This window comes from Porites lutea, chromosome 1 (genome assembly GCF_958299795.1).
Source record: "Porites lutea chromosome 1, jaPorLute2.1, whole genome shotgun sequence".
Lineage (NCBI taxonomy): Eukaryota > Metazoa > Cnidaria > Anthozoa > Scleractinia > Poritidae > Porites > Porites lutea.
Window position 1 is genome coordinate 57,881,434 of NC_133201.1, and position 27,749 is coordinate 57,909,182.

Genomic DNA, 27,749 nt, shown 5'->3' on the forward strand with positions numbered 1-27,749 from the left:
CGAGGGTAGGTGCTCAGCCTTTGATATAGAAATCATTTTTGATTCTCATGCAAATAAAACTCATTTTCACAAGAAAAGTTGTGCACCTAGCCTCATTTTGGAAGTGAGGGTTTTTGGAACTCGGAAGTGGCCTATTGCGCCAATCTTCACGTCAGGCAGGCACACGTGCGACTTAACTTGAGTGCCGCTCTTTGACCTTTTCAAGTGCTTCATATCTCGATATACAATGCACAGCGGAAGAATGAGAAAATGAACTTCATAACAGCCTGCGTCGCAGATTTTCTAACACTGGTTAGTAAAACGTCTGGGAAGCAGCGATGATATCCTTGTTCTGGGCACCAGCGGACTCAATGAATTCAGTACAGGAGATGCGTTTCGAATTTCCCTCCAACCTAATTGGCCATGGCAAATCTACAATGGTTGTTGTTGTTGTTGTTGTTTTTTTTTAAAAAAAAAAAAAAACCGGCTCACGATAGCCCACGTGCAGATGTCTCTTATTTCCTTTGCTTTCCTTTTCCGCGGGTGCCAGAAAGGAAATAGCAGACGTCAGGTTATGGGCTCCTGGAGACGTCTACACGCAGGCTAGCCAATCATTTCAAGTATCCAAATCCTAGCCTGTGTAGCAAGCGTTTCCTCGCGAGTTCGTCGAGAAAGTTGGGACGAGAGCAAAAAAAAGGAATGACCTTTTTTTTTTTTTGCTCCCGCTCTATCTTTCGCGCAAAAACTCGATTGGAAACGCTTGCTAAACAGGCTATCCAAATCCTTGTACACAGGTAGGGTCCTACAACAAGGATTTTGGTGCTGTTTCGCAGGCGGACTTAAAAAGAAGTTTAATTCCGCCTGTGGCGCAGGCTACATTATAGACATAGCATTCAATTTTATGTAACAGTTTCAATGCGCCCCTTGATTTTGTTCGAGAAAACGGAATACTGATTCTATACGATTCAAATAGCCTGCGAGAGCATCCGTTTTTTTCGGCGACCGGAAATCTGTATGCGGTTCGCAGGCTACTATTCAACAATCTCCTCCCAGATTGGTCAAATAACTGACAGGTGAACTCGTGCGTAAAAAGCGACTTTTATTTTCTGATTAAATACAAAACTCTCTTATCTGCAAGAGAAAATGAGCTGTTTGTTTAGTTTATTTACAACCGGCCTCACTCTCGCTATTCTGGGGAGCTTGGGGACGAGATTGACCACCCGTCAGCGGTTCAAGAAAAGCCATCCTCCTTAATATTTCCTTTTCAGTTCAGATGTTTCTTGACGGTGCCACGCTGGATGACGCTGGATTGCTTTGAAAGGTCAAGAATGACCCTGCTTCTATGCTGACCAAAGGATCTGGGGCTCCTGACACGAGATTGGTACCCAGTACTCCCCAGAATACTGTTGCGAATGGGTGGAAAAACGAGACTGCAGCTACTGCCCCTTTGAGCACGGGCTCAAAGTTCACTGGTGATTTGAGCAGAGCTGAAAGACTATGGGTTTTCCACGAAAAACCTTCAAACACTTAACAGTATTTTCTCCGGAAACAGTAAACATTAAAAAATTGGCCGATTTAACAGAAAAAAAATGGGGGCGAATAACACTTAACCCCATTCAGACCCTCCAATCTGCATTTGTCCTAACTTTAGATTTTTGTCCACTGGCAGATACCCCCTTTCTTTAATTTATCAGTACTTCAGCGAATTGCTTCTTCTAGTTTGCACCTCTATTCTTTGTGCTTTTGTTGTTGTTGTTTATATTTATGAACTATCAGGGAGCTGCTGCGTTTTTCCTCAGTAGTTCTTCCTATGCTATGCTATACTTGTCTAGTTATTCATTTTATCTATATTTCAGTTATTTGGTTATTTCTTCCCTTATATTACCAGGGTAAATCTGAATATTCAGTTAGAATATCTCTAGACAGCAGAATCAAATATTGCATTCGCTTACTGTAAAGGCAAGTTAGATTTATTTAAAAAACGTCCAATTTGGAGTACCTTAATCTACAAAAATTCTTCCAAGCAAATCAAGACAGTAGAAAATCGCTTTCAGTTTCTAAAATTGGGATGATGAAGAGGAAGGCATACGCCTCCAGGCAGAGGTTCATCTGTGGAGAGTAATCTTCCCTTAAGCTTCAATTCTTTCACCACACTTGAGGACCATCCAAATAACATCGTGCTTCGCTCTCAAGTGTTTCCTTGGGCCCTTAATAAGTTCGTCTTCTACCACATCTAGCGCGACAACAATTGGACAGCAAAAACAGCCTCGATCATATTGTAGAATGATTTTAAATCCGAATAATCAGTAAATTCCAAATTGTAGACACGTCTCCTTGTAATAACAGAAGCGATTTGCCTCAGGTTTCCACTGCGATATGCTCCAACTCTTCTCTTTCGGCCGGCATACTTCCTAGCATTGGCCACTAACATCCCTGGTTGGACCATAAGGAGATCTTAAAAGAGAGGATCTTTGTAAGAGTTGGTGATCACAAATATAAGCTGAAAAACTTACTCGCTTAGTTTAAAAGTGCAATCGAACCAGCCATTCAATTGTCCAATTAATGGCACCGTCCCAAATACGCGCCGCTGGTCTAACGAGCGCGTAAGGCTTTCTCGGCTATAAAAAAGATTCCTGAAACGTGACAGACGACGGCAATGCCGATTAGAAACTCCCAAATCTTTAAATTACGTGTGTTTTTTGTAAATGTAGGTTACATTTGAATAGAAGCGCAGAAAAGACTACAAAAACTCCTTAAAAGGTTTTGTAACAATTTAAGAACATGAATCCACGCATTCTTCATTCAACGTTTGTCAAGTGTTTTATGTGAAGGATTCTGTACCATTCGATCTCCGTTCTGGCGTTGACAAATATAGGACAACGTACAAGCTGATATAAAAACCCTGATTTTGCCATGAGAGGACAATAACTCATAGCCTATGCTCTTTGGGTGCATCAATCTTGAATGGTGTCAATAACAGTTAGCTTGGCTTAACTAAGGTATCAAAAGGCCATATTGGTTCGCACAAAATTGAAAAAATAGTTATCTATAACGCTGATACCTTTCAAGTCAATGATCTTTTTGGTTTTATTTGTCTCCCGAGTCTCTCCTTCATCGGCTTGTGATGTTAATTCAAGTTTGTGAACATCCTCCTTGAAATGTAGTTCTCCAAAATGAGGCTTTTTGTGTCCTATATTTGAATAAAAGGTAGGTGAAATGTAAATTACTTAGTGAGATCCTGACGGCAATTACTCGAAAAGAACAGAACCAAGACGTATAATTATCATATAACACAAATGCTGGACCGGATTGACCATTGACAAAAAGTGTGATACCTACGTTTACTCCACTTCCCCCCAACACGCAAGTGAAGTAAAGTTAACACAAGGAGAAAGAACGATAGTGATTCTTGATCCTTGATTTTTTCTTATTTTCTTTTTCTTTCTTTTTATATATAGTCAGATAGAGTATGCCTTTGGCAAACCTGGGTTGCAGGGAAAATGGGGCCTTAACTGCTACAATGAGTTCTTTTCTTATCTATGAGGATTTTTAAAATCTTAATCTATAAATGCTCATCAAATGGACTTACATTAAATTCTTTCAACCGAGTTAATGACTTTTCAGTGCTGTTCCTTCGCCAGAATGCCGACACGCTCGACCTCGTTCCCGATCTCGCTCCGTAGGACGCGTAGGAGAGGACCCTGGGAACGAGGTACCGACACGCTCTGAGGCATATACGCCGATTTCACCTCCATTTGAATAACAAATTATACTGTGCTGGCATTGGACTAAAATTTGGTTACCTTTCTTTGAGTGGAGGAATACAACTACTCCACCTGAGAGTTTTTCTACAGCTCGCCTCTGACTGAACGTTCTCGTGGGCCTAGGGAATTCTGGAAACAGCAAACGGTACTTAAATGCTAGGGCCGTTGCTAAGATACTACCGGTAACAATGGCGTTAGGCGATTCACTCATGGAATAATGATTCCCAGGGCAAACTAACAGATTAATTCCATCATCAACCAACTGGCCCCAAATCTCTTCCACGTTATCTGATGATCTGGGCGAGAAGCAGGTATCTTGACATTTGAGGAATGCGAGTGGACCTCGGTAGCGGACCTATTTACAAATGAAACGGGAGAGAAATCATTAAAATGGTTGGAATTTTAACGTACAAGATCTTTGCGTAAATTACAGTAGACGGGCTGCACACTTTCAAAAAAGGCCTCTCTTACAGCGGGCGCTTTCCATTCAACAATCTTTCAAGTTCGTAATTTCCGAAATTTGCCACGTGCCCAAGGAACGGTATATTCCGGTTGCACAGACCAGACCCAAAGTCACCGCACGTTTAGTATTGCACTTGCAAACTACGAAACAGGATACAGATGAGCTGTACAGCTGGGGACAAAAATTTTTGGAAATGGAAAGGGACATTTCGGACCGACTAAAATGACAGGTCAAAGTGGATCACCTTCAAATGTGGTCCCAAATGTTTTGGTCGGACCTAACCGAAATGGTTTTTTCCAGGGTTGTCGTCTGAAGCACTTCTTGAAAACGAGAAATATTTAAAACTCTCCGCGACCAACCTTTCAACTGTTGCAGCAACTACTTTTGCTATTGGTTCAGTGTTTTAAGCATAATAAACGGAAAACAAACCCTTACCTCTGCGGGCTGCCACTCCAGATGTGTCCTACTGGCGATTATTTGATCCTTCAGGAGAGATTCTCTCAGTGTTCTCAAGTCGTAGATTGCTAGACCTCTTTCAAGTCCCCTTTTTTCAAGTTCATCAACGATCCATTCTTTAGTGTTCTCCTCTCTCATGTTTTGATATTCATCTGATGTCATCTTCAGTGAGTCTACTGCCAGTTTTCTCAGATAATTTTCAAATTGGAACTAAAAGATTACAAATTTTCTTTAGACTTTGTCATCAAGTAGTTTTAAAATTCTGCTGTTTTGACAGTAACATTAAAAAACAAGCAAGCCGGTAGACACAGTCTCATCGCATCGAACGATAAAAGACGGAGTTATATGCGCATCCCTAAAAGCAGCCGGTTCAAGAAAGCCTGAAAAATGCAGAAACCAAAAACAGTTTTATCACAACAGATAAATAGTTTTTAGCGCAGCTCCAAATTAACCAAGCAGGCCTCTAAAGCACAACGAAAAACATTGGAGACACCTCTGACTAGTTATTTAGAAACATCCCTTGCTTGACCTTGATAACTGCGGGCATCTCTCACTTGTAACACCTTTCTTCCCAATTAAAATGCCGTAATGATTCGATCTATAGCCCTCTTTCCAATAACTGCTGCAGTCCCCAGACTTTTTCTTTGTTAATAAGCGTCCCTCTTTACGAAAATGGCCCAAATCTTTGATATTGGTGAAAGCGATACTGAGGCCGAATCACCGTTGAATAGGCTTTTCTTAATAAAGAAAAAACGCCTTGTTTCGAATAAGCACTCTTCCCTGAGGTTCCATTGGCGCCTCGGTGGCTAAATCAAATCATGCAGGATATGAAATTTTTTATATATTCAAATTCAAAGAGAAGAGAATTAAGAAAACGAGGCATAGCAGAGAATTTTTTCAAACATTGTCATTTGCGATTAAAAACTGTATCCATTATCTACAATTAGCTCTCAAGCAAAACAGTATTATTTAAGGAAACGTTTTCTATTAGACATCAGGACACGCAATAACCGGAAAGATTTGTTTAGGCCTTTGAATTTTTAGTCAGTTTTTGAAGAGTCTGTCAAATACACTAGCGTTTATTTTTATATCACCAAGAAACATTAATTTTCGATGTAATAACAACTTTTAAATAGACTCTATCGACCGTAAGAAATTGACTAACCTCGACATGCCGACGCTGCAAATTTTCATACTCTTGCATTGAAGGTAGTCTACTGCTGACAGTCCGTGAGTGCAGAACCCAAGGAAAGGTATCAATCATCACCACAAACTCCACCCTCTGATTATGTTCTGTCAACAAGGAAGCCATTTCATAGGCGAGAAGACCTCCGTATGAATATCCACCCAAAAAGTAAGGGCCATGACGCTGTTCCTTGCTTATTAACTGAACGTAATGTGCTGCAAGTTCACGCACTCCACCCCAATTCTCACTCACTGCTGCTGGATCTGTGTAACCCAGTGCGTAGAAGGAAACTAAGTCCTAGCAATGAAGATGAGGCCGTGAAAATGAATAAACTCGGCTGAAGTATAAAGTGTCCTATCGAGCTGAGAACTTTTTCACAAAGGTAATATAATAGGTCTGTTAATGCTAATATAGCTTTGTTTGGACTTACGATTTATTTGAATTCTATACTTTGTCCAAATATTTATCAGCATCTTAGTTTACCTGTCCTTGAAATCCTGTTGCTATCGGCACCAAACTCATCGCGTAACGGTGCGACGGATGGACACAAAAAAACTTTATGGCTGAGCCCTCTGGAGTGTACAGCGGTACAACTTGTATTTGGCTTTTAGATACGTCATTTACAGTAGATGCTTCAACGTCATTTATAGGTGATACTTCATCATGTTCAGCGTCTTGTCCGTTACTATTTTGAGGCTGTTTCTTGGATGGAAGGGTTCCTTGACTTCGTTCATTCATCTTTTCAGTTATGTCCCTTGCCAATTTTAGGGGGGTTGTGTCTGGCTGCATGAAGTAGAAGACCTGCAACGGAAGTTCTCTTTTTTGAACTTTTCAAATAAAACGGCAAAGACTACCCTTAGCTGTAGGGTTCCCATCCACATTACATTGTACTTTCAGACCAAAACACCATGCATTATCACACCCTTCCAACGCTCTGCAAACCAGACCAGGAGGAATGACTCACAGTTGTATGCTGGTTTGCAGAGCTCAACTAATAAATTATCTTAAAAACGAAGAGTAAAAGTGTACCTCAAACGAAACGTGCAGATTTATTTCAAGCTGCATCTTCAAAGTCAAGGCTGCGGTGGAGTCAACTCCATAGCTATACAAGCTGGTATTGAGATCAGTCTCTGAGGTCGAAGAATTTCCAGTCCATTCAGCCATTGAAACGCTGATGTATTCTTTGATAAGCTCTGCCCTCTTCTCGCCATCCTTTTCTAAAACAATCCTTTGTGCCAAAGACTCAGCTGAGTTCGTTCCACTGTTGGATGCATTTACTGATGATCTGATAATGGAAAGTCGCGGAGTTTTCCTCAGCCCTTCATTGCTCTTTAAGAATCGAGGCCAGTCTACATCAAGTAATGTGATCTGACAGCGACCTGGCTCCTCAGTTAACACTTTGAACATGTGTTTAACACCTTGGAAAATAATACATCCAAAAATTAAAGCTACAGTATAAAGAAGTATAATAAACACTTTGCCTCTAATGTTTTTAAAGAAGTAACTCCAAATACTGGTATTTTATTTATTCAATTTTCTTTTCGTACAGCAAATTCGGCCTTAACATCTGTCTTCTGATCAAACAGTCAACCTATGCCGAGGAGTCAGTTGACCATTCCTGAATGAAGCCCTACTGTAATTAAGAAGACATGCAATTATGACTGATTATGAATGCCAGGTCATGATAATTTAAAACGTTTGCAGTAGTTAATCATTGCGCTTTTTCAATAACACGCGAACTCTGAAGTTTAGAAACTAAGTTAAAAATTGCGTTTTATACTGTCTTCAAAGATAATTACGGTCACAAGCAATAAACTTTAAGACACACAAAACTGATCAAAATCCAAGTGAAAATTATTTAAAACCGTAGTTATGTTTTTTTATTCAAAAACCTTAACAATGTTTTTGCTGAAAGACTATATACACTTCCAGAAAGTTTCAACCTACCTTCCTTGGCGTCAACAAAGCCCAAGCCTGCCAACGTAAGCAATCTAGCGACCCCTGCTTCTCTTTCCATTACACCAGCTCCACTGATTGGTCCCCAGTTTATTGCTAGCCCGGGAAGACCGAGAAAATGTCTGCGGTATTGAGCAAGAGAATCTTGGAAAGCATTGCAGGCCGAGTATGAGGATTGTCCCATGTTACCCACAATCGACGCCATGGACGAAAACATCACGAAAAAATCCAGATCCATCTCAAGGCTCATTTGGTGTAGCAAGAAAGAACCTAAAAATCAAATTCTCACATTAAGTAAGTAAAAACTGCACCGAACTGAAAAAATGTCGTTTGTGCCCGAAGAACCTTTCTAACATCCAAAACGATTTAAAATTTTGAAGAGCTGCTTCTGTTGTCTTGGACATATCCTAACTGAAACTAAACATCTTGCTGTAGTCGACAATTACTCAATCAATCAACGTTTATTTACTATTATATGAATATAATATACATTACAATTATTAAAGAAAAAAAAAAAAGGTAAATCTAAGAGTAACTCATCAGAACCATGAGGCTAACGGAAACGCGAGGTTTTCTTGTTGGCCCCTTTTTTTAGTTTGAAAGGTCCTGGAAAATTAATATGTAGTTCAGTACGTTGTAGTTAATAACAAAACTTCTGTTTAGATTTCTTGAAATTTTGTTCTGAAAGCAAATAACATTTTTGCGAATAATTCGGTGAAAGGTAAGACCTATAGGCCGATTTAGTTTGAAGTCTTACCTTTGATCTTTGGGCCCATAACTTCATTAAAACTCTGTGATGTCAAGTCTTTGAGGAATTCGTCTCTAAGAACCATAGCAGTGTGTACAATGCCTGCGACATCTGGAAGAGACTGAAGGCGGTCTTTCAAAGACGACATTTGTGTTTGATTGGATATATCCACCTGCAAAAAGGTCATCGTCATAGTAAACATGAAATGCGGAGTGATAGCAGAAACCTAAACAACAAACCCTGGGGATACTCAATGTAATGGCCTATACGGAGAAGCTCCGCCCGAAAGAGGTATCATTTTCAGCCTTCAGGAATATGAAAGGGTAGAGATTTTTCTTGTTGAAGTATATGGAACGTTAAGGGAATTTGTCATTTAGGCCCATCAGGAGAGGATTACGGGACTGTAAAAGGACCCAAAATGCATTTTATCGCTTAAAGAAAGTCAATAAACTTTGAATTTAATAATTCCTAGTCAGGTGATTTGTTAATATTAAAAGGACAGTGGATTTACAGCGGTTAAAAGGGATAGTTAGGTTTAAGGCACGAGGTTAAACGGAAGGAGTAACGTTTCTGTCCAAAATGGTGTGTAAAAGAGTAAGGGGTCGGACCTCGGGGCAGAACCTCCCCGAATAAAACTCAGTCGAGTGCCTCCGCACCCGGGCTTGTGGGTGGCAGTACGTGACCGTTGTAAGGAGGTGGCCTTTGTAGATCGGTTTTTTAGGGTGAATGTAGCCACCAGAATGAAAAAAAAAAATGAAAATGGACTAGAAAGTTTACATTCCTTAATTGAAATAATGCCTAACATCAGAGTATGTGATGAATTCTAACAATCACCTCAATCGAAGCCAAAAAAATTCATTTGTTTATCTCAAACTTGTTTAGCTACGATTACAACCAAACGGAAGTATTTGTCTCTGGGGGTTATGTTACCACAAGCAAGGAGGGTTAATTTGGCAATAGACGTTCTTAAGTTGAAAGTATCACATTGTTATTTTTTTTTTCTTAAGTCTGAGAGAAATTTACGGAAATACGGAAATTTTCTTTAAAACGTTTCTGAACAAAAGGTTAGGATGCTGCATGTACAAACACAATGTAAAACAAAAACCAAAAAACGTCCGATATGAATGGATTTCTATTTTGCAGGAAAATTATTGTACAGGCTGGGAGATTAAGAATACCTACCTGAACTATATGGATCGTCGAACCGGTGCTCCTTTCAATCTGACGCACCTCTTGAATTTTGGAATCCGAAGGCATGGAGCGGCCGAGAAGTACTATAGACTTTGCACCGTTTTCTGTCATCCATCGAGCCACTTCAAAACCAAATCCTCGCACTCCCCCAGCAACCAGATAGGATTTATTTTCTTTCAAACCACACTCATCTAAGCCTTGTGGTAGCACTGGGATGCCCTGAAGGTGTTCCCTATCAAATGTTGCAAGTGAATGTATAAGACACGAAATGTCCGAGGATGGTGTTACTATATCTTTCAAAGATGATGTTCTGTCGATGAGTTCATTGGTAGCTTTAAGTGTAGCTGCAAAATCTAAACACTCAACTGGCATTTCCAGAAGCTGTTGTGATACTCCATTGCTTTCCAGAATTTGCAAGCTTTGCCTGCTTAAGTTCTCAAATGCCGTCGACGATCGTAAAACGTCTAATACATTGTCTCTCTCGTAATTGAAAATCTTCTTTGCTGGAAAGACAACATCGCCTTCAAAATCAGCACTCAAGATAATTACTTTTCCTCCGCTCTTTAGATTGAGACCACTCCTCTGTAGGACATTTGGAAGCGGTGGGTTAAAGAACACAACAGCGTCAAACTGATCAATCGTATTATCATTGTAAGCCGGATAACTCTGTCGCTTTACACTCTCTGCGCCCAAATTGGTTAGAAAACATTTGGTGGATTGGCTGCAAGTGTCAGAGATTGTGCAGTACACTCTGTGACCCAGTGTTTTTCCCAGAAGTACTGCTGCTGGTCCGGCCCCACGATTGGCTTCATTTATTAAAATTTTTTTCCTTTCGGTGCCGGACGCCGCTTTTTGTAGAGCATGATATGCTAACGCCAAGCATGCTGGAAGGTAAGTAGTTTGCTTTATTGTCAGGTTGGAAGGTTTCAAAAACACGTTACTGACGTGTATTGAAATGAAACGTGTAACACGACCAGAGGGAATGACACCACACACATTGTCTCCAATTTGCAAAGTACTCTCGCCATTTACAGGGAGATCAGAGACTTTTCCACTCACGAAGACACATCCATTTGGTTTAGATACATCAAAGAGTGATTCTGAGGGCGTCCAACAATAGCAAACTTCTACAATGACTTCAGATTGCGTTGTGTTTGGGATACATTTCTCGCGAAGGCAAAGCGATTTTGACAAAGGAACTTTTGAAAGATATAGTAGTCCCTCATTCTTCCTCTCTTTTCTTTTAACTATTTTAGAGGTGTCCTGTTGTAATTCTGACCTGACAAGGCGATTTATAAATCGTCGTCTATCTCGAAAGGCCACCTCGTCCTCCACGCTGTCACCTAAAACTTCATCTACTAAGGAGTCCAGTTCCCGTTTATCTTCTTTATCACAAAGGTCAATGGTGGTAACCCTTATGTTAAATTCTTCAAGGTTCGCTGTTCGCCTTAGTCCCCAGACTGTAGCACCCCATGGAATGGACATACCGTTACTAGAATTGTCACAGATGTCCAAAAGCTGTGTTAACTCGGTGACGAGAAACAGCCGAGAATCCATGAACTCTTTTTCAATCAACAACTTAAGTAGGAAAGCAGAGCTGCTAAAGGTTAGTTGTTGAGCTTGCTCAATGACTTCAAAATGGTCAGGCAGAAGGGATGTATCTAAAGGCCAGAGATTGATAACCCTCAACAGAGAAGAATTAATCGTCTGTATTTCTGCGAAGGCGGTTTTTACAATGTCTTGAACTTCGGATTCAAAACATCGACCAACTGGAGAACTAATGGAGATAACTTTGACTTCCCGAGCTTTAAGTAAAGAGACCAAATGATCTGAAAAATCAGAGGAGTCTTTGAGCACCATACAAGTTAGAGGTGGGGCACTCTCTTCCTGTCTTGTTAACTCAGCTTCACTCCACCTGACGTCGTAGGCAAGATCTACAAAAGGAGCTTGACGCGGTGAACTTGTTAACTCTGCAACTCGGAAATCAGTCATGGAGAGAAAAACATAGCCACTTGGACTCATGAGTGTCACATCAAATCGTCCGAACTCGGAAAGATCCGCAGTCACGTGGCAATATAACTGGCTGGTTGATGGTAAGTCATTGAGTGCAATACGCCTGAAACCAACTGGCACAATAGATTTATCATCCATCGACGAGGTTCCCAGGGTAACAAAGCAGGACTGAAGGCAAGCATCTAAAATAGACGGATGAACAACATAACTTTCACTTTGATCTTGGATGGTGTGTGTCTCTGCGATGTCTATCAGGCATAGCGCCTCGCTATCACATTTCCATATCTCTTTGATGATGGAGAACGAAGGGCCGTAGTTGAATCCAAACTTCTCCGTTATTCTTCGGAACCGTTCATTCGGCATTCGCTCCATTCTTGTCAGAATCTCATTAATTACTGGACCAGCCATGTTAGATGCTGATAATATATATCATAAACAATTATTATTATTACGCAGTAAGTCTAGATAGCAGCAACAATATAGATAGTCGTATAAACATAACAACTTTCTTTTATTTTCCAGACATGTTTCGACGGTACAGAGGAGTATACGCAAACTTGCTAACCGGTTATGTAAACCTATTGATTTAAGCTTAGTCTTTACTACTTTCAAAGTCAGTAATCTTTTTAATGTGAAAGATGCTGTCCCTGAGGGGCTATGCACGCGTGTGGTCTATAAATTTTCGTGTGCAAGTTGTAATGCTTGTTATGTTGGTGAAACCAGCCGACACTTCTCCACACGAGTGCGCGAGCACTTACTTTCAGACAGGTCTTGGAACGTTTTTAAACATCTGCAGAGTTCAGAGTTTTGCAGAGCATCCTGCACACCGGATTGCTTCGAGATCCAAGTGAAGCTTAAGGAATCCATATTTATAGAATGGGAGAAGCCCGATCTCAACCAGCAGGTGAAACACATTAACCTGACTCTCTCCCTGTAAAGAACTAAGCGTCACTCATTTAATTTTTTTTTTGTTTTAGTACAAAATATTGACAACGCAATGTCATGCACTTTGTAAGATCGCGCGCGCTTTAAATTCAACGGCGACTTCAAAAGACGGTACCGTCGAAACACGTCTGGAAATTAAAGAAAGTTGTTATGTTTATACGACTATCTATATTATGCAGTAATAACAATAATAATTAAAAACTATATAATAACACCCGGGCGTAGCCAGCCCATGGACCTGTCGGCCCGAGCCTAAAATTTTTTTGATCCCTCTACTGCTTGTATTAAATTATGCGTTGTTGGGGTGAGCTAAAAAGCTTTAGGATCTCAAAGTGTTGGTGAGGTCAGTACGTACTAGTAATGCGTGCAATTTTCGGGATATGTGGAAGTGAAAGTAACGCCGGCCTACAACTAGCCGAAACGCTAGCTACGCCTCTGTAACAGACAAGTTACAGAATGAATGGCTAATACCAATATAAAATTCATTAAAACGTACCAATCGCGCGAGAGAATTATAGAAGACACGTTTCTGCTTAGGTTCTGCGCAAAACTCTTGTGTGACTGTTTCTTATCTTCAGTTTAAGGAGCTTTTTACAACATTGAATTGATGTAAAAGAAAGTCCAACAAATGTATCAAGATTACCTTTGTGGCTACCTGTCTTTTGTGTCTGCAGAAGATCAAGACAGATTTGTCCACTGCTTAGGACGATCTCTGAGTGATCATCCTGTACGTTTGTTATGTTGAAATCGGCCTCGCAAATCCTTTTAGTCTTCTGGAGGCGCAGTCGTAACAATCGAACCTACAACAGTTAAAGTGAAGTTTAACCACTAATGAAGATGGATGGAGCTGCGGCTTCTGTTTAACACTTCCCTAAATTACTTCAAAAGGCTATATATGGAAGAAATTACACCAAAAATCTTATAGTAAAGTTACCTGTGATTCAGGTAGTGTCAGGAGGTTGGAGAGTTTTACATCGTTCAGTTCAAGGCCAGCAACATGGAAAAATTGGTCCATTGCCATGGCAAAGACCATTTCCAGGTACGTAGCACCTGGCATCACGGTCGCCCCCTGAATAATAGCGTGATCTTTAAGAAAAGGAAAGCGATGGAGGTCGATTTCAGTTTCCCAGCACTGGAGGCCTGAACACAGACTTGTTTGCTTCACTTTTTCCAAAAATGGGTGACCTTTCTTTTCTGATCTTGATGCCGCATCAATTGGTTTAATTACGGTTTGGGGTGGACTTTCTCTGTACCAAAAGGTGTTTTTATGCCATGGATAGGTTAACGAGCGCACAAACTTTGCTGAAGGAATTGTCTGCACACAATTCCAATCTATAGGAAAACCAAGTGTATACAGTTTGCACACTGTGTTTAGAAAAAAATACTTGCACTGCTCGTTTACAGGTACTCTCTTACGAGGAAGGGTCTCCAGAACGATTGGCCTTGCTTGGTCTTCCAAGTTTTCTTGCAGGGCAATCTTTTTCACATAATGTGATAAAATGGGCTGGGTGCTTATTTCGATGATCTGTCTGTAACCATCTTTGAGCAGATGTTTTATTGCTGAGTAAAACTGAACTGGACATCGAATGTTACGCCACCAGTACTCGTTGTTAAACTCTTGACCACAAAGGACTTCTCCCACAACTGTAGAATACATTGGAATCTTGGACAGCTTGGGATGTAACGAAATACGCTTTAGTGCTGCTTGGAATGGTCTTTTAATGAATTCCATGTGTGAGCTGTGGAATGCACGTTTTGTTCCAAGAACACGCCAGAAAGTGGCCTTTTCGTGTATCGCAATGTGTTGACCCAAGGTTTCAACTGATTGACGATCTCCGGATACTGTCACGCTATCTGAACCGTTGATTGCGGCAATGCAAAGAGTAGGAGTTAGCTTCAGCTCATCTAGTAGTGCACTGGCGCATTCTTCGGACAAACCTAAAGCCGCCATGCTACCATTTCTGGGACACTGATCTTGTAGAGAGGAGCGAGCTAACACCAGGTTAATGGCTTCCTTTAGCGTTAGGATCCCAGCGACGCATGCTGCAGCAATCTCTCCAAGACTGTGACCAAGTACAGCGGAAGGAAAGATTCTCCAAGATATCAGAAGCTTTGCAGTGGCATACTGTATTGCAAACGTAGCCGGCTGGGCGATAGAATTTTCTGCGATCCTTGATTCTTCCTCTGATGCCATGATCTCATCTATAATTGATAATGATATTCCCAGATCTTTCATTACATTGTTGACAATCAAAATAGCATCTTTGAAGACGGGTTCCATCTCAATTAGCTGTCTTCCCATAGCATACCATTGGGAGCCTTGCCCTCCAAATAAGAAGACGATCCTTGAATCAGTTCTCTTTATCTCTCCATAGACAACTTTCTGTTCCAATCCCAGTGATTCATTGGCGTAGTCCTTTAAAACCTTAGATGCCTCGGGTAAAGCTTCAAAGGGAAATGCTAAGCGGTGGGAAAACTGAGCGCGACGTTCCTTCAATGAGTAGCACAAGTTTTCCAAAAATGTTGCATTATCCTCCCCTTCATCTTCCAACCACTGAGAGTAGAATCTTGACATTCGCTTGAGAGCCTCTTGAGAACGTGCAGAAAGGGTGAGGATATGATGTGACCGCCTACTTTTTCCATCATTATCTTTGAAGCTTGGCTGTCGTGTAACTTCTCGAAGGATAACGTGCACGTTTGATCCACCATAACCAAAAGAGTTTACGGCACCTATTCGTGGTTTTCCGCCTTGTGTGTTCCAAGACTCATATTTTTGCTGCACGACAATTCCTTTATCTTTCAATTTCAATTTTGGATTCAATACTTGCACATTAACAGTTGGCACTAATTTGTTGTTTTTGATCATCAACGCAACTTTTATGAGTCCAGCCAGACCCGACGTAGATTCTGTATGATTGAGGTTTGACTTGACAGATCCGATTTTAAGCTGTCGAGAGGTTCCTCTTGAATAGACGTCGGCGATTGACGTGACTTCTATAACATCACCGATGGCAGTACCTGTGCCATGAGCCTCTAGGTAATCTACGTCTTCTGGATTTAAACATGATTGCTCAAGAACCATCCTGAATAGTTCAGCCTGGGTCTTTGAACTTGGCGCTGTCATTGGTACAGCATTTTGACCATCATTGTTCATACCACATGCAATAATTGCGCAATATTCATCATCCTTATCATTCAAAGCTGCATCTGAGAGCTTGAGAACGACTGCTGCAAAGCCTTCTCCTCTTCCATAACCGTCGCCAGATGCATCAAAGCTCTTACAGCGCCCGTCAGGCGCTAAAAGACCAGCCATGCTGGATAACATTTGCATGGTATGGCTAAGGACAATGTTAGGTGCACAAACTATTGCTATGTCACAATCGCCATTATGCAGGTTATCACAAGCAAGTTTGAGTGCTGTCAACGAAGACGAACATGCGGTATCAACAGCAAAACTTGGACCTGTGAGGTTGAGGCAAAATGAGATTCTGTTTGCTAATATTGATGCTGTTATACCTGTTGATGAAAACTGGTCGATATTGTTATAATTTGATGCATCTGTTATCAAAGTTCCATATTCCAGGTTCATTACACCCAGAAAGACCCCTGTCTTACATCTTTGAAGATCCTCAAGCCGCATTCCGGCGTCTTCAATGGCCTCATACACCACTTCCAAAAGAATGCGTTGTTGGGGATCCATTGCACGAGCCTCTTGATTGGAGATACCGAAGAACGTGTTGTCAAAAGATAGAATGTCTTCCAAGTAAGAGCCCCTGATAGCACAGTGACGTCCACTGACAAAGCGCTTGTGATGGTAAAGTCGGAAAAACGTTTGATGTTGCTCTTTTCTTTGTGGTGGAAAGTCTCGTATGGAACTTTTTCCTGTCTCAAGTAAATTCCAAAACATCTCTTTACTGTTTGCTCCAGGAAATCTGCAGCTGATACCGACAATGGATATTGCAGGGCGCTTAGATATCGCCTGTGGCGCATAACGATGTAGAATTTGCATAGACATTTTCCTCCTTTCCTGGTTCGTTTGGTTAGGTAGCATATTTTGGAAGTTAAAGCTGTCCATCAACTCGAAAAATAATGTGACTGTTGGTGGCAGGATTACCAGAGCATGGATCAGTCCCAAAGCAAACACGACAGGAATGAGTCGAAAGAAGATGTCCTGCAGACTGGGGTAAATAAATCCCAACGAAACGGAACCTGAGACCTCTAGAAAGCCTGCCATTACCACAGGCAAACCAACCGATTCCAAAGCCTTATTCATGCGCTCCCTAACCATTTGTTTGTCTGAGAAAATGAATGAATGAGCCACTTGAACGCTGTGGTTGTGTGCTAAGACAACTGTTAAATACAAGGAAATGAAGACCAGCTGATTAAGCTGAATTGACCACATTTCCATAACTGCTGCTGTCTCTAACACAAGTAAGTCAAATGATAGCGTTGAATAGATGCTTAACCTAAGACTTGAACTAGACATCAGACTAGTCCCAAATGCCACCACTGTAGCAATGATGAGAGAAAGAAAAGTTTCTCTTTCCAAAGAGAGAAGGTCTTCAAACGCTAACAGTGTCTTTGACACTGCTTTAGGCTTCAAGGAAAACCGTAAGTCTTCTCTCAGTTTCTCGAACGAACCTGCGTTTTTACTTACGCTCTTCTGTAGCGCCATCTTCACGTGATATCGAGACGCAGAGATTGGAAAACGGACATTTTTCTCGTTAGGACGCACATCTTGTCGATAAGGTAGATTTTCAGATCGATTAAGAAATCTGTAAAGGCACTCGCGAAATTTTGAATTCGTGCAGCTCGAATTTTTATTGTTTAACAAGGCAGCCATCCAACATACTGGTCTTTCTTGACTGTAAGAAGCCTTTCCAAGAGTTCCACAGATCTGGAGCATTTTTTCTTGGTTAATCTTCCTCGAGTAATCAATCTCCTGGGAAAATACGACACTTACATCCGTTTGTTTGCTAAAAAACGTTTGTTGTGCTTGAGTAAACTCGTTGAAGTTAGCATTTTCTCGATAAAGGTTTTCTGTGGCACTAATTCTTTCACTTGAGTGCAGAGCAGAGAAGACACAGAAACTGATGAAGCATATCAAGACAAAGAGAGAAAGAACTTTCCCACCAAGCGAAGTAACCCAACAAGGCAAGTTCTTAATAACGTTTCCAATTGCTTTATTTACTACCTTTCTTTGTTCTTGCAATAAGCGGCTAAACTCGGTACTGGGATTCATGCAAAACGAATTTATCGGTTTTGACTCCCTTTCGAGTAAACTTGTTAAAGTGGGAACCATTATAAATGACGCAACCAAAGCAAGAGCAAAGCCTGCCACTGTCACGAGAAAAAAATTGAATATAACCTCAAAGGAAGATTTGATTGTAATTCCTAGGAGAAGGGTTGCACAAAACGCTGAAAAGAGTTGGACAGTTCCCACTCTTGCAATGCAGCTGGTGACTCTATGTTCAAGCGACGGTACAATATTCTGTCGTCTCCACTCTCCCAAGAAGAGAGCGACGTCTGATGTTGATTTTCCCAACAGAAGAAATGGAATGAAGATGGTTGTTGGGAGTAAGGAAATGCCTGCCATGGAAACAATGCCCGCTGTACATATATAGGGTAACAAGGCAGTTGAGAAAATGAATAAAGCAGTTGTTAAACAGCTCAAGTTGCTGAAAACAAAGTAAATGACAACAAGTGAAAGAAAAAGAACTGCTAATATTGACAAAGAAAGCGCCAATATATCTACTTTCAAGATTTGTTGCAAAGCATCATCGGTTGCTCTTCCACTCTTGTAAAAGAACGATGAGCACTTCAATCTATCTCTTAATGACGAGATGTGGCTCTCAAAGGTGGCTTCAAAGCTTTTTACTTTCTGTTTCTCATCCTCACTTGTTGGATTTTTAATGAAGTAGGTAATTCGAAGAGCTTCAGCCTGGGAAGTTGGCGGATCTGCTTTATTATTGACTCTAAAATTACCAAGTATCTGGACGTGAGAGGTTTTCAATGACTGACCATCTGAAAGTATCGTCCTGGGATTATTCCACTCACGAGCCAGAATTGAAGAAAAGTTTCTTAAATGTTCGAAGTTAGGACCAGCTAACTCCAAAGGACTGCTGACGATGCAGTCTTGTGCGTCGGTTGCTCTAGTTTCGCCATTTGACGGAGGCCGTCTGACGCACAAACTTCGGTAATCACTAATGATCAATATACCCTGGTGCACAAGAAAAGCTTCTTTCAAGCATTCCTCGTTTAGAACGTTTCTATTACGTTTAGAAGTCACTATAACCTGTTCCTGACGTGAATCAAGAAGAGGAAAGAATTGTGCTGCATCTTTTAAGTCCACTCTAGATTGGCCGTCAGTCACAATAAATTGTTTCGTGGACGGCGGCTTAACGTTTATCCGAATGAAACCTAAGCAGCTTGCAGCACAAATTACTAGTAAAACGAAGAAGATGTGCAGGGGCCTTTGCCTAGCTAGAAAAAAACCGAATTTCTCGAAAGCTTTCTCGTAGGCTGTGAGTATGTGATACGAGACATCACGTCGTCTTCTAGCGATACTCCTTGGTCCAAGGCGATGTTCATTTGATGTCTTGTCAAAGTCAAAAGACCTGAAACTGAAAACGCGACAATTTTAATTGATAAGCGTTAATAAAGGTAATAAATGGAGGTATTCGTGCTTGTATCGCAAGCGAATTTTAGCGAGAGAGAACGTTGTCACGTTTATATATTATGAAAACATCTCCAAAAATTGTACTGACCCACAGGTAACAAAGCTAATCGAGGCAGGTCAGTCGCAGAAGTTCAAGTATTTTAAAGAGTTTTAAAAAGAGGGTTTACAAAGTGAGAGATAATTATTGTCCATATTCGAGCAACTAAAAAAATAAGGACACAAAATAAAATAATTTTGATATTGTAGATACCTGTGTACAGTATTCTGGCTTTTGAGATTGTATGTTTTTCTTCACAATGAAAGCCCCATACGAATTTTCCCTTGTCTTTTCGTAAATTATGTGCAAAAGAATAACACAAAATTTGAAAGACGCGGTTCTCTAGAATATCATCACATGCCCTACACCGGAAAAACCAATCCGGGTTGAGCTATCACGTTATATTCACCGCACAATAAGGAAAGCGTGAAGTAAAGACAAAGCGGCACCTGGATATCAACTCGTTTTTTGACAAAGTGTTAGAGTAAGAACTCTGAAAATACAAGAAAACCTTAGCGTTGATGTTTGGTGTGTACATGTTTAGGGCCTGGGACCCGTTTCTCGAAAGTCCCGATAATGAACGGACCCGCAAAGCTGTTGTTGCTTCTAGCAAGATAATGGTTTCAATAGTTTTGCATCTAACAAGATGCGGCCTATACGTATCAGCAACGTAAACATACAAATACACTTTGGCGAAATGGCTCGACGTTAAACTAAGCCTCTGTCTTTGAATCGTTACACAGGAACTGACATTTTTGAATTTGCGAACGAACTTCATGAATTGGAAATTGCAAACGGTGAAATTCTGGTTTCCTACGATGTGTCTTCCCTGTTTACTAACGTACCCTTAGATGATATTTTTTTAGACGATAGAGATACTCGAGGACAGAGCTTTCACCAACAATTGGTTTAATTCAACGCACGACTTGAACCTGACCAAAACGGACCTTCTCAGTGTAGCTACAAAAGGACAACTGTTCCAGTTCAATGGAGTTCTGTACGAACAAACTTATGGCGTGGCTATGGGTCTTCCACTTGGTCCCTTTCTAGCTAACGTGTTCATGTCTTCAATCGAAGACAACCTTGAGCGAGAGGGTAAACTACTTTCCTTCTATCGAAGGTATGTTGATGAATCGCTCACCATCGTGCCGAATATAGAAACAGCTTCTATTTGGTAACTTCCTGGACACGCTTAACAAGGCACATTCCTCCGTAAAATTCAAGATGGAAACCGTATGCAGTTTCTGGGCATCCAGTTACTGAATCGATTGCCTCAAATAGAGACAAAGTTTACGTAAAACTTCCGAATTCAAGTCTACTCTTACACTATTAGAGTCATGTTGACAATCGGTACAAACAGGGTTTACTGAGAACTATGCTGGATCGAGCATATCGTTTATCTTCTTGTTGGTCACACTTCTCAGACGAATGTAACCGATTAAAGTACCCCAAACACCTCGTTAACTCTACCATCAAAAGTTTCGTTGACTCAAAGGTTTCTGACCAGCAGCGACCTTTATCACCAGCTAAAGAGACGGATGACACGGTTCGAGTGGTTTTACCATTTAAAAACCAAATCTCAGCAGATATTGTGAAAGAACAACTCAAGGATCTGAGCCTAAAAGTAAACACCACCATCCACCCCGTGTTCGCCGAAAAATTGGACAAGAACTGAATGTGAAAGAGGAAAAGCCACCGATCGTCAATGAACAGTGTGTAGTTTATAACTTCCAATGTGACCTGTGTGATGCAGGCCATGTAGGTTACACACGTAGACATCTACACAATCGTGTACAGGGACATAAACAACAGTCCTCCGCCATTGCCAAACATTGCAACCACGTGCATGGGACGATCCCTCAGGACCTGCTGAAACGTTTCGAAGTGCTTAAAAAAGGAACAAATTTGACTGTTTAGTGTACAAAATGTTTTTCATAAGAACATTAAAGCCAAATCTCAACGTGCAATCAGACTCTATTCGTGCAAAAGTATTTTCATAATCTTCGCACCTCGTTACGTTAATTTACGCGCCACATCGCTTTAAATGCGTAATTTGCATGATCAGAAACATTATTCCTTGATAATGGAGTCATGACTACTCCGAAACATGTATTATGTATTATTGAAGGTCGATCTATCGGGAATGAGGAGTTAAAACAAACACTTGGCTGGCCTAGCCTACAAGCACGCAGAAATTATCTCAAATGCGTCTTAGTCCATAAGTGTCTTCACGGAATAGCGCCTTCGTACTTACTTTCAGAGTTTAGACACGCGCACCTTTTCCATGGCTATAACACCAGAAGTCGTGATTTGCTACGCCCTCCCTTTGCAAAAACTAGCAAATACCAAGGTAGCTTCAGAATAAACGGTGCTCGGACCTACAACACCCTACTGAGAATCATTAGACAAGTAGAGACCCTCAGTGAATTCAAAATCAAGCTAAAGCGCCACTTTAAACAGTAACACCTGCGTTACATGTTGTCTTAACTTAATTAATTGTCTAATTTTAATGTTTTAATGTCTTTGTTTTTGTGTTTTGTCAGGGCTCCATTTAAACTAGCTCTGCTAAATTGGATGCCCCTGGATAAATATTGAAATAAATAAATAAATAAATAAACGTCGGATTTTATCGTTCGTTTTTCCGTTTTGTGAAACAAGATAAAACCATCAATTAATGAAACAAAATGAAGTAGCTTGCTAGCCAGGACCCGTGCTCTTATCTTTTTTTTAATTTCGATTTGAATAATTGATTTTGGACACGAAAAGTTACCGAGGCTTTTGAGAAATGGGCCCCTGTTTACATGGAGGTGGGGAACCCCAGGTGAGTGCGATAGCCCACTCAGGTTAGGTAACCCAACTGCATATAAAATCTCTCATTTTAAGTTAATAACGTTTAGAATGATGACAGGTGGGATGACCTTTCGGGGCGGGTTGCCCAGTCTGTCAGACCGGGCAATTGTCTCAGCCCGGCTGACATTTTGCGATGTAAACGATTGGGGTAACGTGCCTAACCGGGATCGGATTTGTGTTACATTAAATTCGTGGACAACCATGACTAACTGCCTTTGGCGGAGGCTTGGCATCATTTGAAGTCAGTGGACAATATGTAGAAAGCCACGGTACTAAAATGGTGCTGCAAGAGCAACAAGTGAGAGCATCATTATCTTATCGGTTAATTGCCGATAGCATACGGTAATCGTGACAATCGGTAGCATAATTAGGTAGTAAGTGTTAACAGATAGGTTTTGGCTGTGGACTTAAACACTGGCAAAGAGGGAGCGATAACAGCGGTAAATGAAGCCTGTTCCACACAGGTATATATCGGGCAAAAAATAGAAGAGCATTAACAGCCAAAACATGTCGTTTTGCCCATACTTTTTTGTGCTTAACGACGAGTCAGTAATCTTGAGAAATTTCACTCCGGGATGGCGGGGCTGCAAGATGTAAGCGTACGGTGTTTTTTGTACCCCTCCCGAGAGGGCTACTTCGCCAACCGGGAGTCCTCCACTTTCATATACCGACACGTCCTTATAGTAGAAGAGACCGTTTGGGAATTTGGGATTTACTCTAAAGAGAAATTTTGTGCAGAAATTGAACTTAGTTTATGAAAAAAAGCAACTGTTTTCAAAAGACATGCTAGCAGTAACGAGTATGCCTCAGGCTACCTTACACGAATAATCATCCGGACACGTGGCGAGTGCGTTGTGTCCGCCATCTTGTTTGTCTTGTGTTATGGCAGCTGGGAATTAAATCAGATTGCAGGGGAATCTAGTATGTTCTCTACTTGTTTCACCAATAAGAAACAATACAAAGGCCACTACAGAAAAAAAAAACGACCCACTTGCGAGAAGGGACAATAGGAAACTTTTTCACTGAATTGTCAAGTTGATAGAGGCGAACAACATTCTACAATTCTTCTCAGATGGGGAGTGGCTAAGATCTTTCGATCTTGGAAGCAAGGACCAAGTTACAAAAAGGAAGGACCGGATCGTAATAAAGGATCTAATCACCGGCTATAATTGGAAATATAGAAACACAAGAAGCAAGGCTGATTTTACAGTCGGGAATATACATTTCTTTTACCAAATAAACATTTCTTCCTTCTTCAGGGTCTTACATACAATGATAAGATAATTAAAAGCAAAGACGTTACAATTTGAAAAAAGGAATAGCGTGCAATATGATACTATAAATTTGGCACACATAAAAAAACTCATTGTCCTTAACATTTTAAAGTATAAATATTGTGCTAATAGGTCACTTGGCATGTTACGTGACCATTTTACTAAAAATCGTATATTTATTGAGCAATTGGTGGCCTGTTTAAGAAAAGAAATCGAGCAAAATCATTTCGGTAATTTGTATTAAATATTTCTAACACTTCACATTTGCAATGACCGTCCATTGCACTTCTAAAAAATTATGAGGAAAAATATCATTTTAAGTGCCTAAATATAATCGTGAATTATTTACAACTTTAATTTTAAACTTCTTGTACATTCATTCCAAACGTAGAAAGTTAGGTATGTTTATCCTCTTTCAGAAATGCGAATTAGTTTATCCAAACAAAGTAAATTCGCCCCCATTTCGCAAATTTCCTCCATTTTTAATTTTTGGTCTCGTAACATCTCACGTTCCCGTAACCAAAAAATATCCACCAAAACCAAAGTAGGAACAAGTCTTGACTGTATTAGTTTCCAAATAAGCTTTACAATCGTATACAGGCGACCATCCAAAATTGTACGGGCGAACAAAAACTAAAGACAAAACCATGTGCCCACATCCGGGTTTTTACACTTAATCATTTCATTAAAGCGTCACTAAAAATGTCTCATTTGAAAATTGAATAAACAGTGTCACGTCCATTCCCGCCTGTAATATCTCACGTGACCATAATTAAACGTTGAGGCACAACAAAAACCTCAAGATATACTTTTTGGGAAAAATCTATTTGGTTCTAGGTCTCCTGGCGAGAGATATTGCCAATCTTATGCTCAGAACACGCCTTTGACCAAGGCCTCAAACACCTTGAGAAAGCCTTCAGACATTTTCTGAACGCAAATAGAAAGAAAACGTTCTTTGGCTGTAAAAAGAAAGCTTTGAGCGATTTTCTTGCCTCGAGTTCATCTCGAAAAATAGCAAACAATGCAAAGCCGGCTTATAACATAAATCAACCTCGTCCCCAGGTCTTTTCCCTTAGAAAATGAGGTTGAACATATTAAAATCTGCAGGGTTGCTTATAATATGCTGAAGCTTACATGACTCAGGATTTTCAGAGACACTTTAATCTCAATACTTGTTCTCGTGAATGAAAATTTCTGTCTCTGTAAATGTTTTACCGAATTTTATTTCTTTTATTGATTGTTAGTAGTGTTTCTTGCAATTTTTTTTAAATCGTTTTGCTGGTTGTTCAGTCGAACATGAACATCGCTTGCAGGGGTACTCAAAATGCCGCGCGTATTAAAAACTTTTAAAGATTACACTCGATTACACATAAAAAAAACATTAAATGACGAATTAAGATTATAAATTGTTTATTATGTTGTTCAAACAAGCAATAGTTGGCACTGCAAATTTGGCACTTCTCAAAAGTAAGAACCGAATGGCTGTATTGTTCTGACTGAACAGTCCAGACATTATGAAATTCTCTTTATAAAAAAATTTTGTAATATGGTCAATTCTGTAATGTGTTTTGCAAAAAAAGCAAGTGCTTCGATCGTCCTGATTATTGAATAAGCACAATTTGTCCTGCAAAATCGGAGAAAAACCGCATTATGTCCGAGGTATGTAAGTTTACTAAAAACACTGCCTCACTAGTACTGTTTACCTCAGATGCGATGTATAAAAAGTATAAATGGCTGCCTTACACGTCGTCAGATTTGTTGGCAAGATTTTGTAAAGTAAACTTGTCAAACACAAAAAATTCAGTTTGATTTTTTATTTTGGCCTCCCTTTTAGACAAGGGGATGCAACCTATAAATTACAAATGTGTTAATTGGCTAATCTACGGTGATCGAGAGCCATTTATTGCTCTTGACTCATCAAAGATAATTGCTATTTTTTGGGTGTCCATATGAGGCTATTAACTCGATGTAAGATTTGTTTCACTCTTGGACTGTTTGCAAATTATTTTTCTATAAAATCATTTAGCCTTTCCCTCAAACGTCACATGAATGTGCCCTAATGTGTTTGATTTAAATTATAAATTTATTAATAGGAGCTTCGCTTTTAGCCCTGGCTAAATCTATACAGTAGTATCGTATTGTGCGCTATTCCTTATGCACGCGTCGAACCATAGTCCGGCTTTTTTTTACTTCGCAAAACTCGTAAAATTTTCCGTTATTTTTCTCCCGCTCTACCAAAAAGGCCTAAAACAACCTTGAGTTTCATAGCTTCTTGCATCGTTGCCGTACCATCATTTTTCTGTCGATATCTTGCTCTATTGACATTATTTTCCAGGATCGCAAACTTCTTCCGGTCCTGAGTCAACGCTCGCTGGTTACAAAGCCGGGGGAATGAGCCTATTTTATAATGCGTTGTATAAACGGAATAAACTTAATATTTTTTTTCCAAGAATCAAAACAGACCCGGATTCGAGGAAATGTTTAATATTGTTCAGATAAATTATTGATTTCATTGTATTATTACTTTGTTTAGAGATTACCTTCCTTATTCACCTTCTTATGTTTGCTGAAATTAGAGAAAATTATCATTAATTTACAGAGGTTTTGTATAAAGATGCGAAGTCTGTTTGCACTAAATGTATATTTACATGTCTTTGTTACTGACTATTCCGAGGTTTGTCAACAAAGTACACTCACTACACAGGAAAGATTTCAAACCACATACTCTAAACGATTGAGATGAATTACAGAATAGAGCCTATAGAGTTTCTCAGTTTAACTCATCACAATTGGCCCTTCAATAAGGGATTGCATGTTTTTAAACGGCTCTTCGAAGTTTCTTGTTTTAACTAAATTTATTGATGCTTCGAACTTCCGAGGATTAAAATTAAAAACCATGAAAAAAGAACAGCATAAATAGGCAAATAAAGTTTTGTAAAGCTGAACAAAGCTTAAGTCTTTTCCACACTAAAAACGAGTTACAGGTAACAATGCCAGCAAACTCTACTGAAATGAGCAAAAGAGGAGATTTGATTTCGTACGAATAATTAGCTTCAGTATGTGATCAGCTTGGCGACAACATTAAACAAACTTAATTCACCTCGAGAGTAAAACGGAATTAGGATTAGGTGCCCACCCTAGCAACATGAAGCAAATAGTTTGATGTTTCGATATCACGCCATGCAAAACAGGAACGAATAAGGAACAGTCAGCAAGCACATTAAGAGACAGAAATGTATCTTAAGGTCTCCGGCAAAAGGCCAAACACGTCTTTTTGCTCTGTTTGTCTTTCCGTCACTGTATATTGTTCATTTTGTCAACGCGTTCCGAGCTACCAACATAGCTTCAAGATATATTTACTCTTTTCCACACTCTTGTTTGATTCACTAAAACGATATCTCTTAACTAACTCTGTTCTCTAGAAGGACTGCCATGCCTAAAATAGAGTAAATAATACATTTCGGTAGCCGAGAGCACTAGTGTGTGTGCATGTTCATCACATCGTTTTCCTTACGTAACTACGTAATATTCTACTAGACACACACGGTTCCAACTAAGACTTGATATCACTTTACCTTTGTAGATCACATCAACAGGTGTACTGACGTGAAAGGGGTCATTTCAAAGTACGACGAACAAATCAAAAAGTAGTAATAACACTGTGTAAAGCGTCATCGTATGAGTACACGTACCTTGTCGAAGAGCAACTTTCACAACTTTCTAGGCTCTCACTTGAGACCATAATGTTCAACTTAGCTCCACTTAATTGCGATGGACCAAACTTTTAGCTTTCTTATAACCCCGTACCGCACTCAGTGATGCATCAAGAGCCAATATTTCAAAACTCCATGAGGAAAGACAGAACGATTAAAGAAGCCGAGCACTTTTTCACTACTGACCATCCTTAGTTTCTTGTAGAAAGTAAATAGCATTTGGTATTGACCGTATTACGTCATTCTGGTATATACCTTTCTTTCTCCCTTTTCCTTTTTTTCTCTTTCATCCTTAAGTGCTCACCTCTAAAATTACAGTTCGCAACCCAACCCCCCCCCCAAAAAAAAAGTAAAACCCTAGATGAGTAAAATCCTTAGAATTCCTTAAAAAGTCTGACATGAAATAAAATCTTTACGTTAAATTGCCAAACTTTATATTTAAAGCAGAGTCTATTGACAAAACTATGCTTACAAACTCTGGGGCAGCTGGCTACA

The 27,749-nt window shown here is 40.1% G+C and overlaps 1 protein-coding gene and 1 pseudogene across 1 annotated transcript; one reads left to right on the top strand and one right to left on the bottom strand.

Annotated features, from left to right (window-relative positions):
• Positions 1–1,058: 1,058 nt before the first annotated feature.
• Positions 1,059–27,421, bottom strand: LOC140923117 (mycocerosic acid synthase-like polyketide synthase). The gene is made up of 13 exons (XM_073373190.1): positions 27,234–27,421; positions 13,636–19,324; positions 13,345–13,501; positions 9,735–12,172; positions 8,562–8,724; positions 7,796–8,074; positions 6,878–7,266; positions 6,332–6,649; positions 5,828–6,145; positions 4,642–4,872; positions 3,783–4,098; positions 3,041–3,169; positions 1,059–2,433 (listed from the first exon to the last, which is right to left on the bottom strand). Exons 1-13 carry the CDS (start codon positions 27,281–27,283, stop codon positions 2,213–2,215), a joined length of 10,698 nt encoding a protein of 3,565 aa, XP_073229291.1. The 5' UTR covers positions 27,284–27,421; the 3' UTR covers positions 1,059–2,212.
• Positions 20,440–21,417, top strand: LOC140925068 (uncharacterized; annotated as a pseudogene).
• Positions 27,422–27,749: the final 328 nt, after the last annotated feature.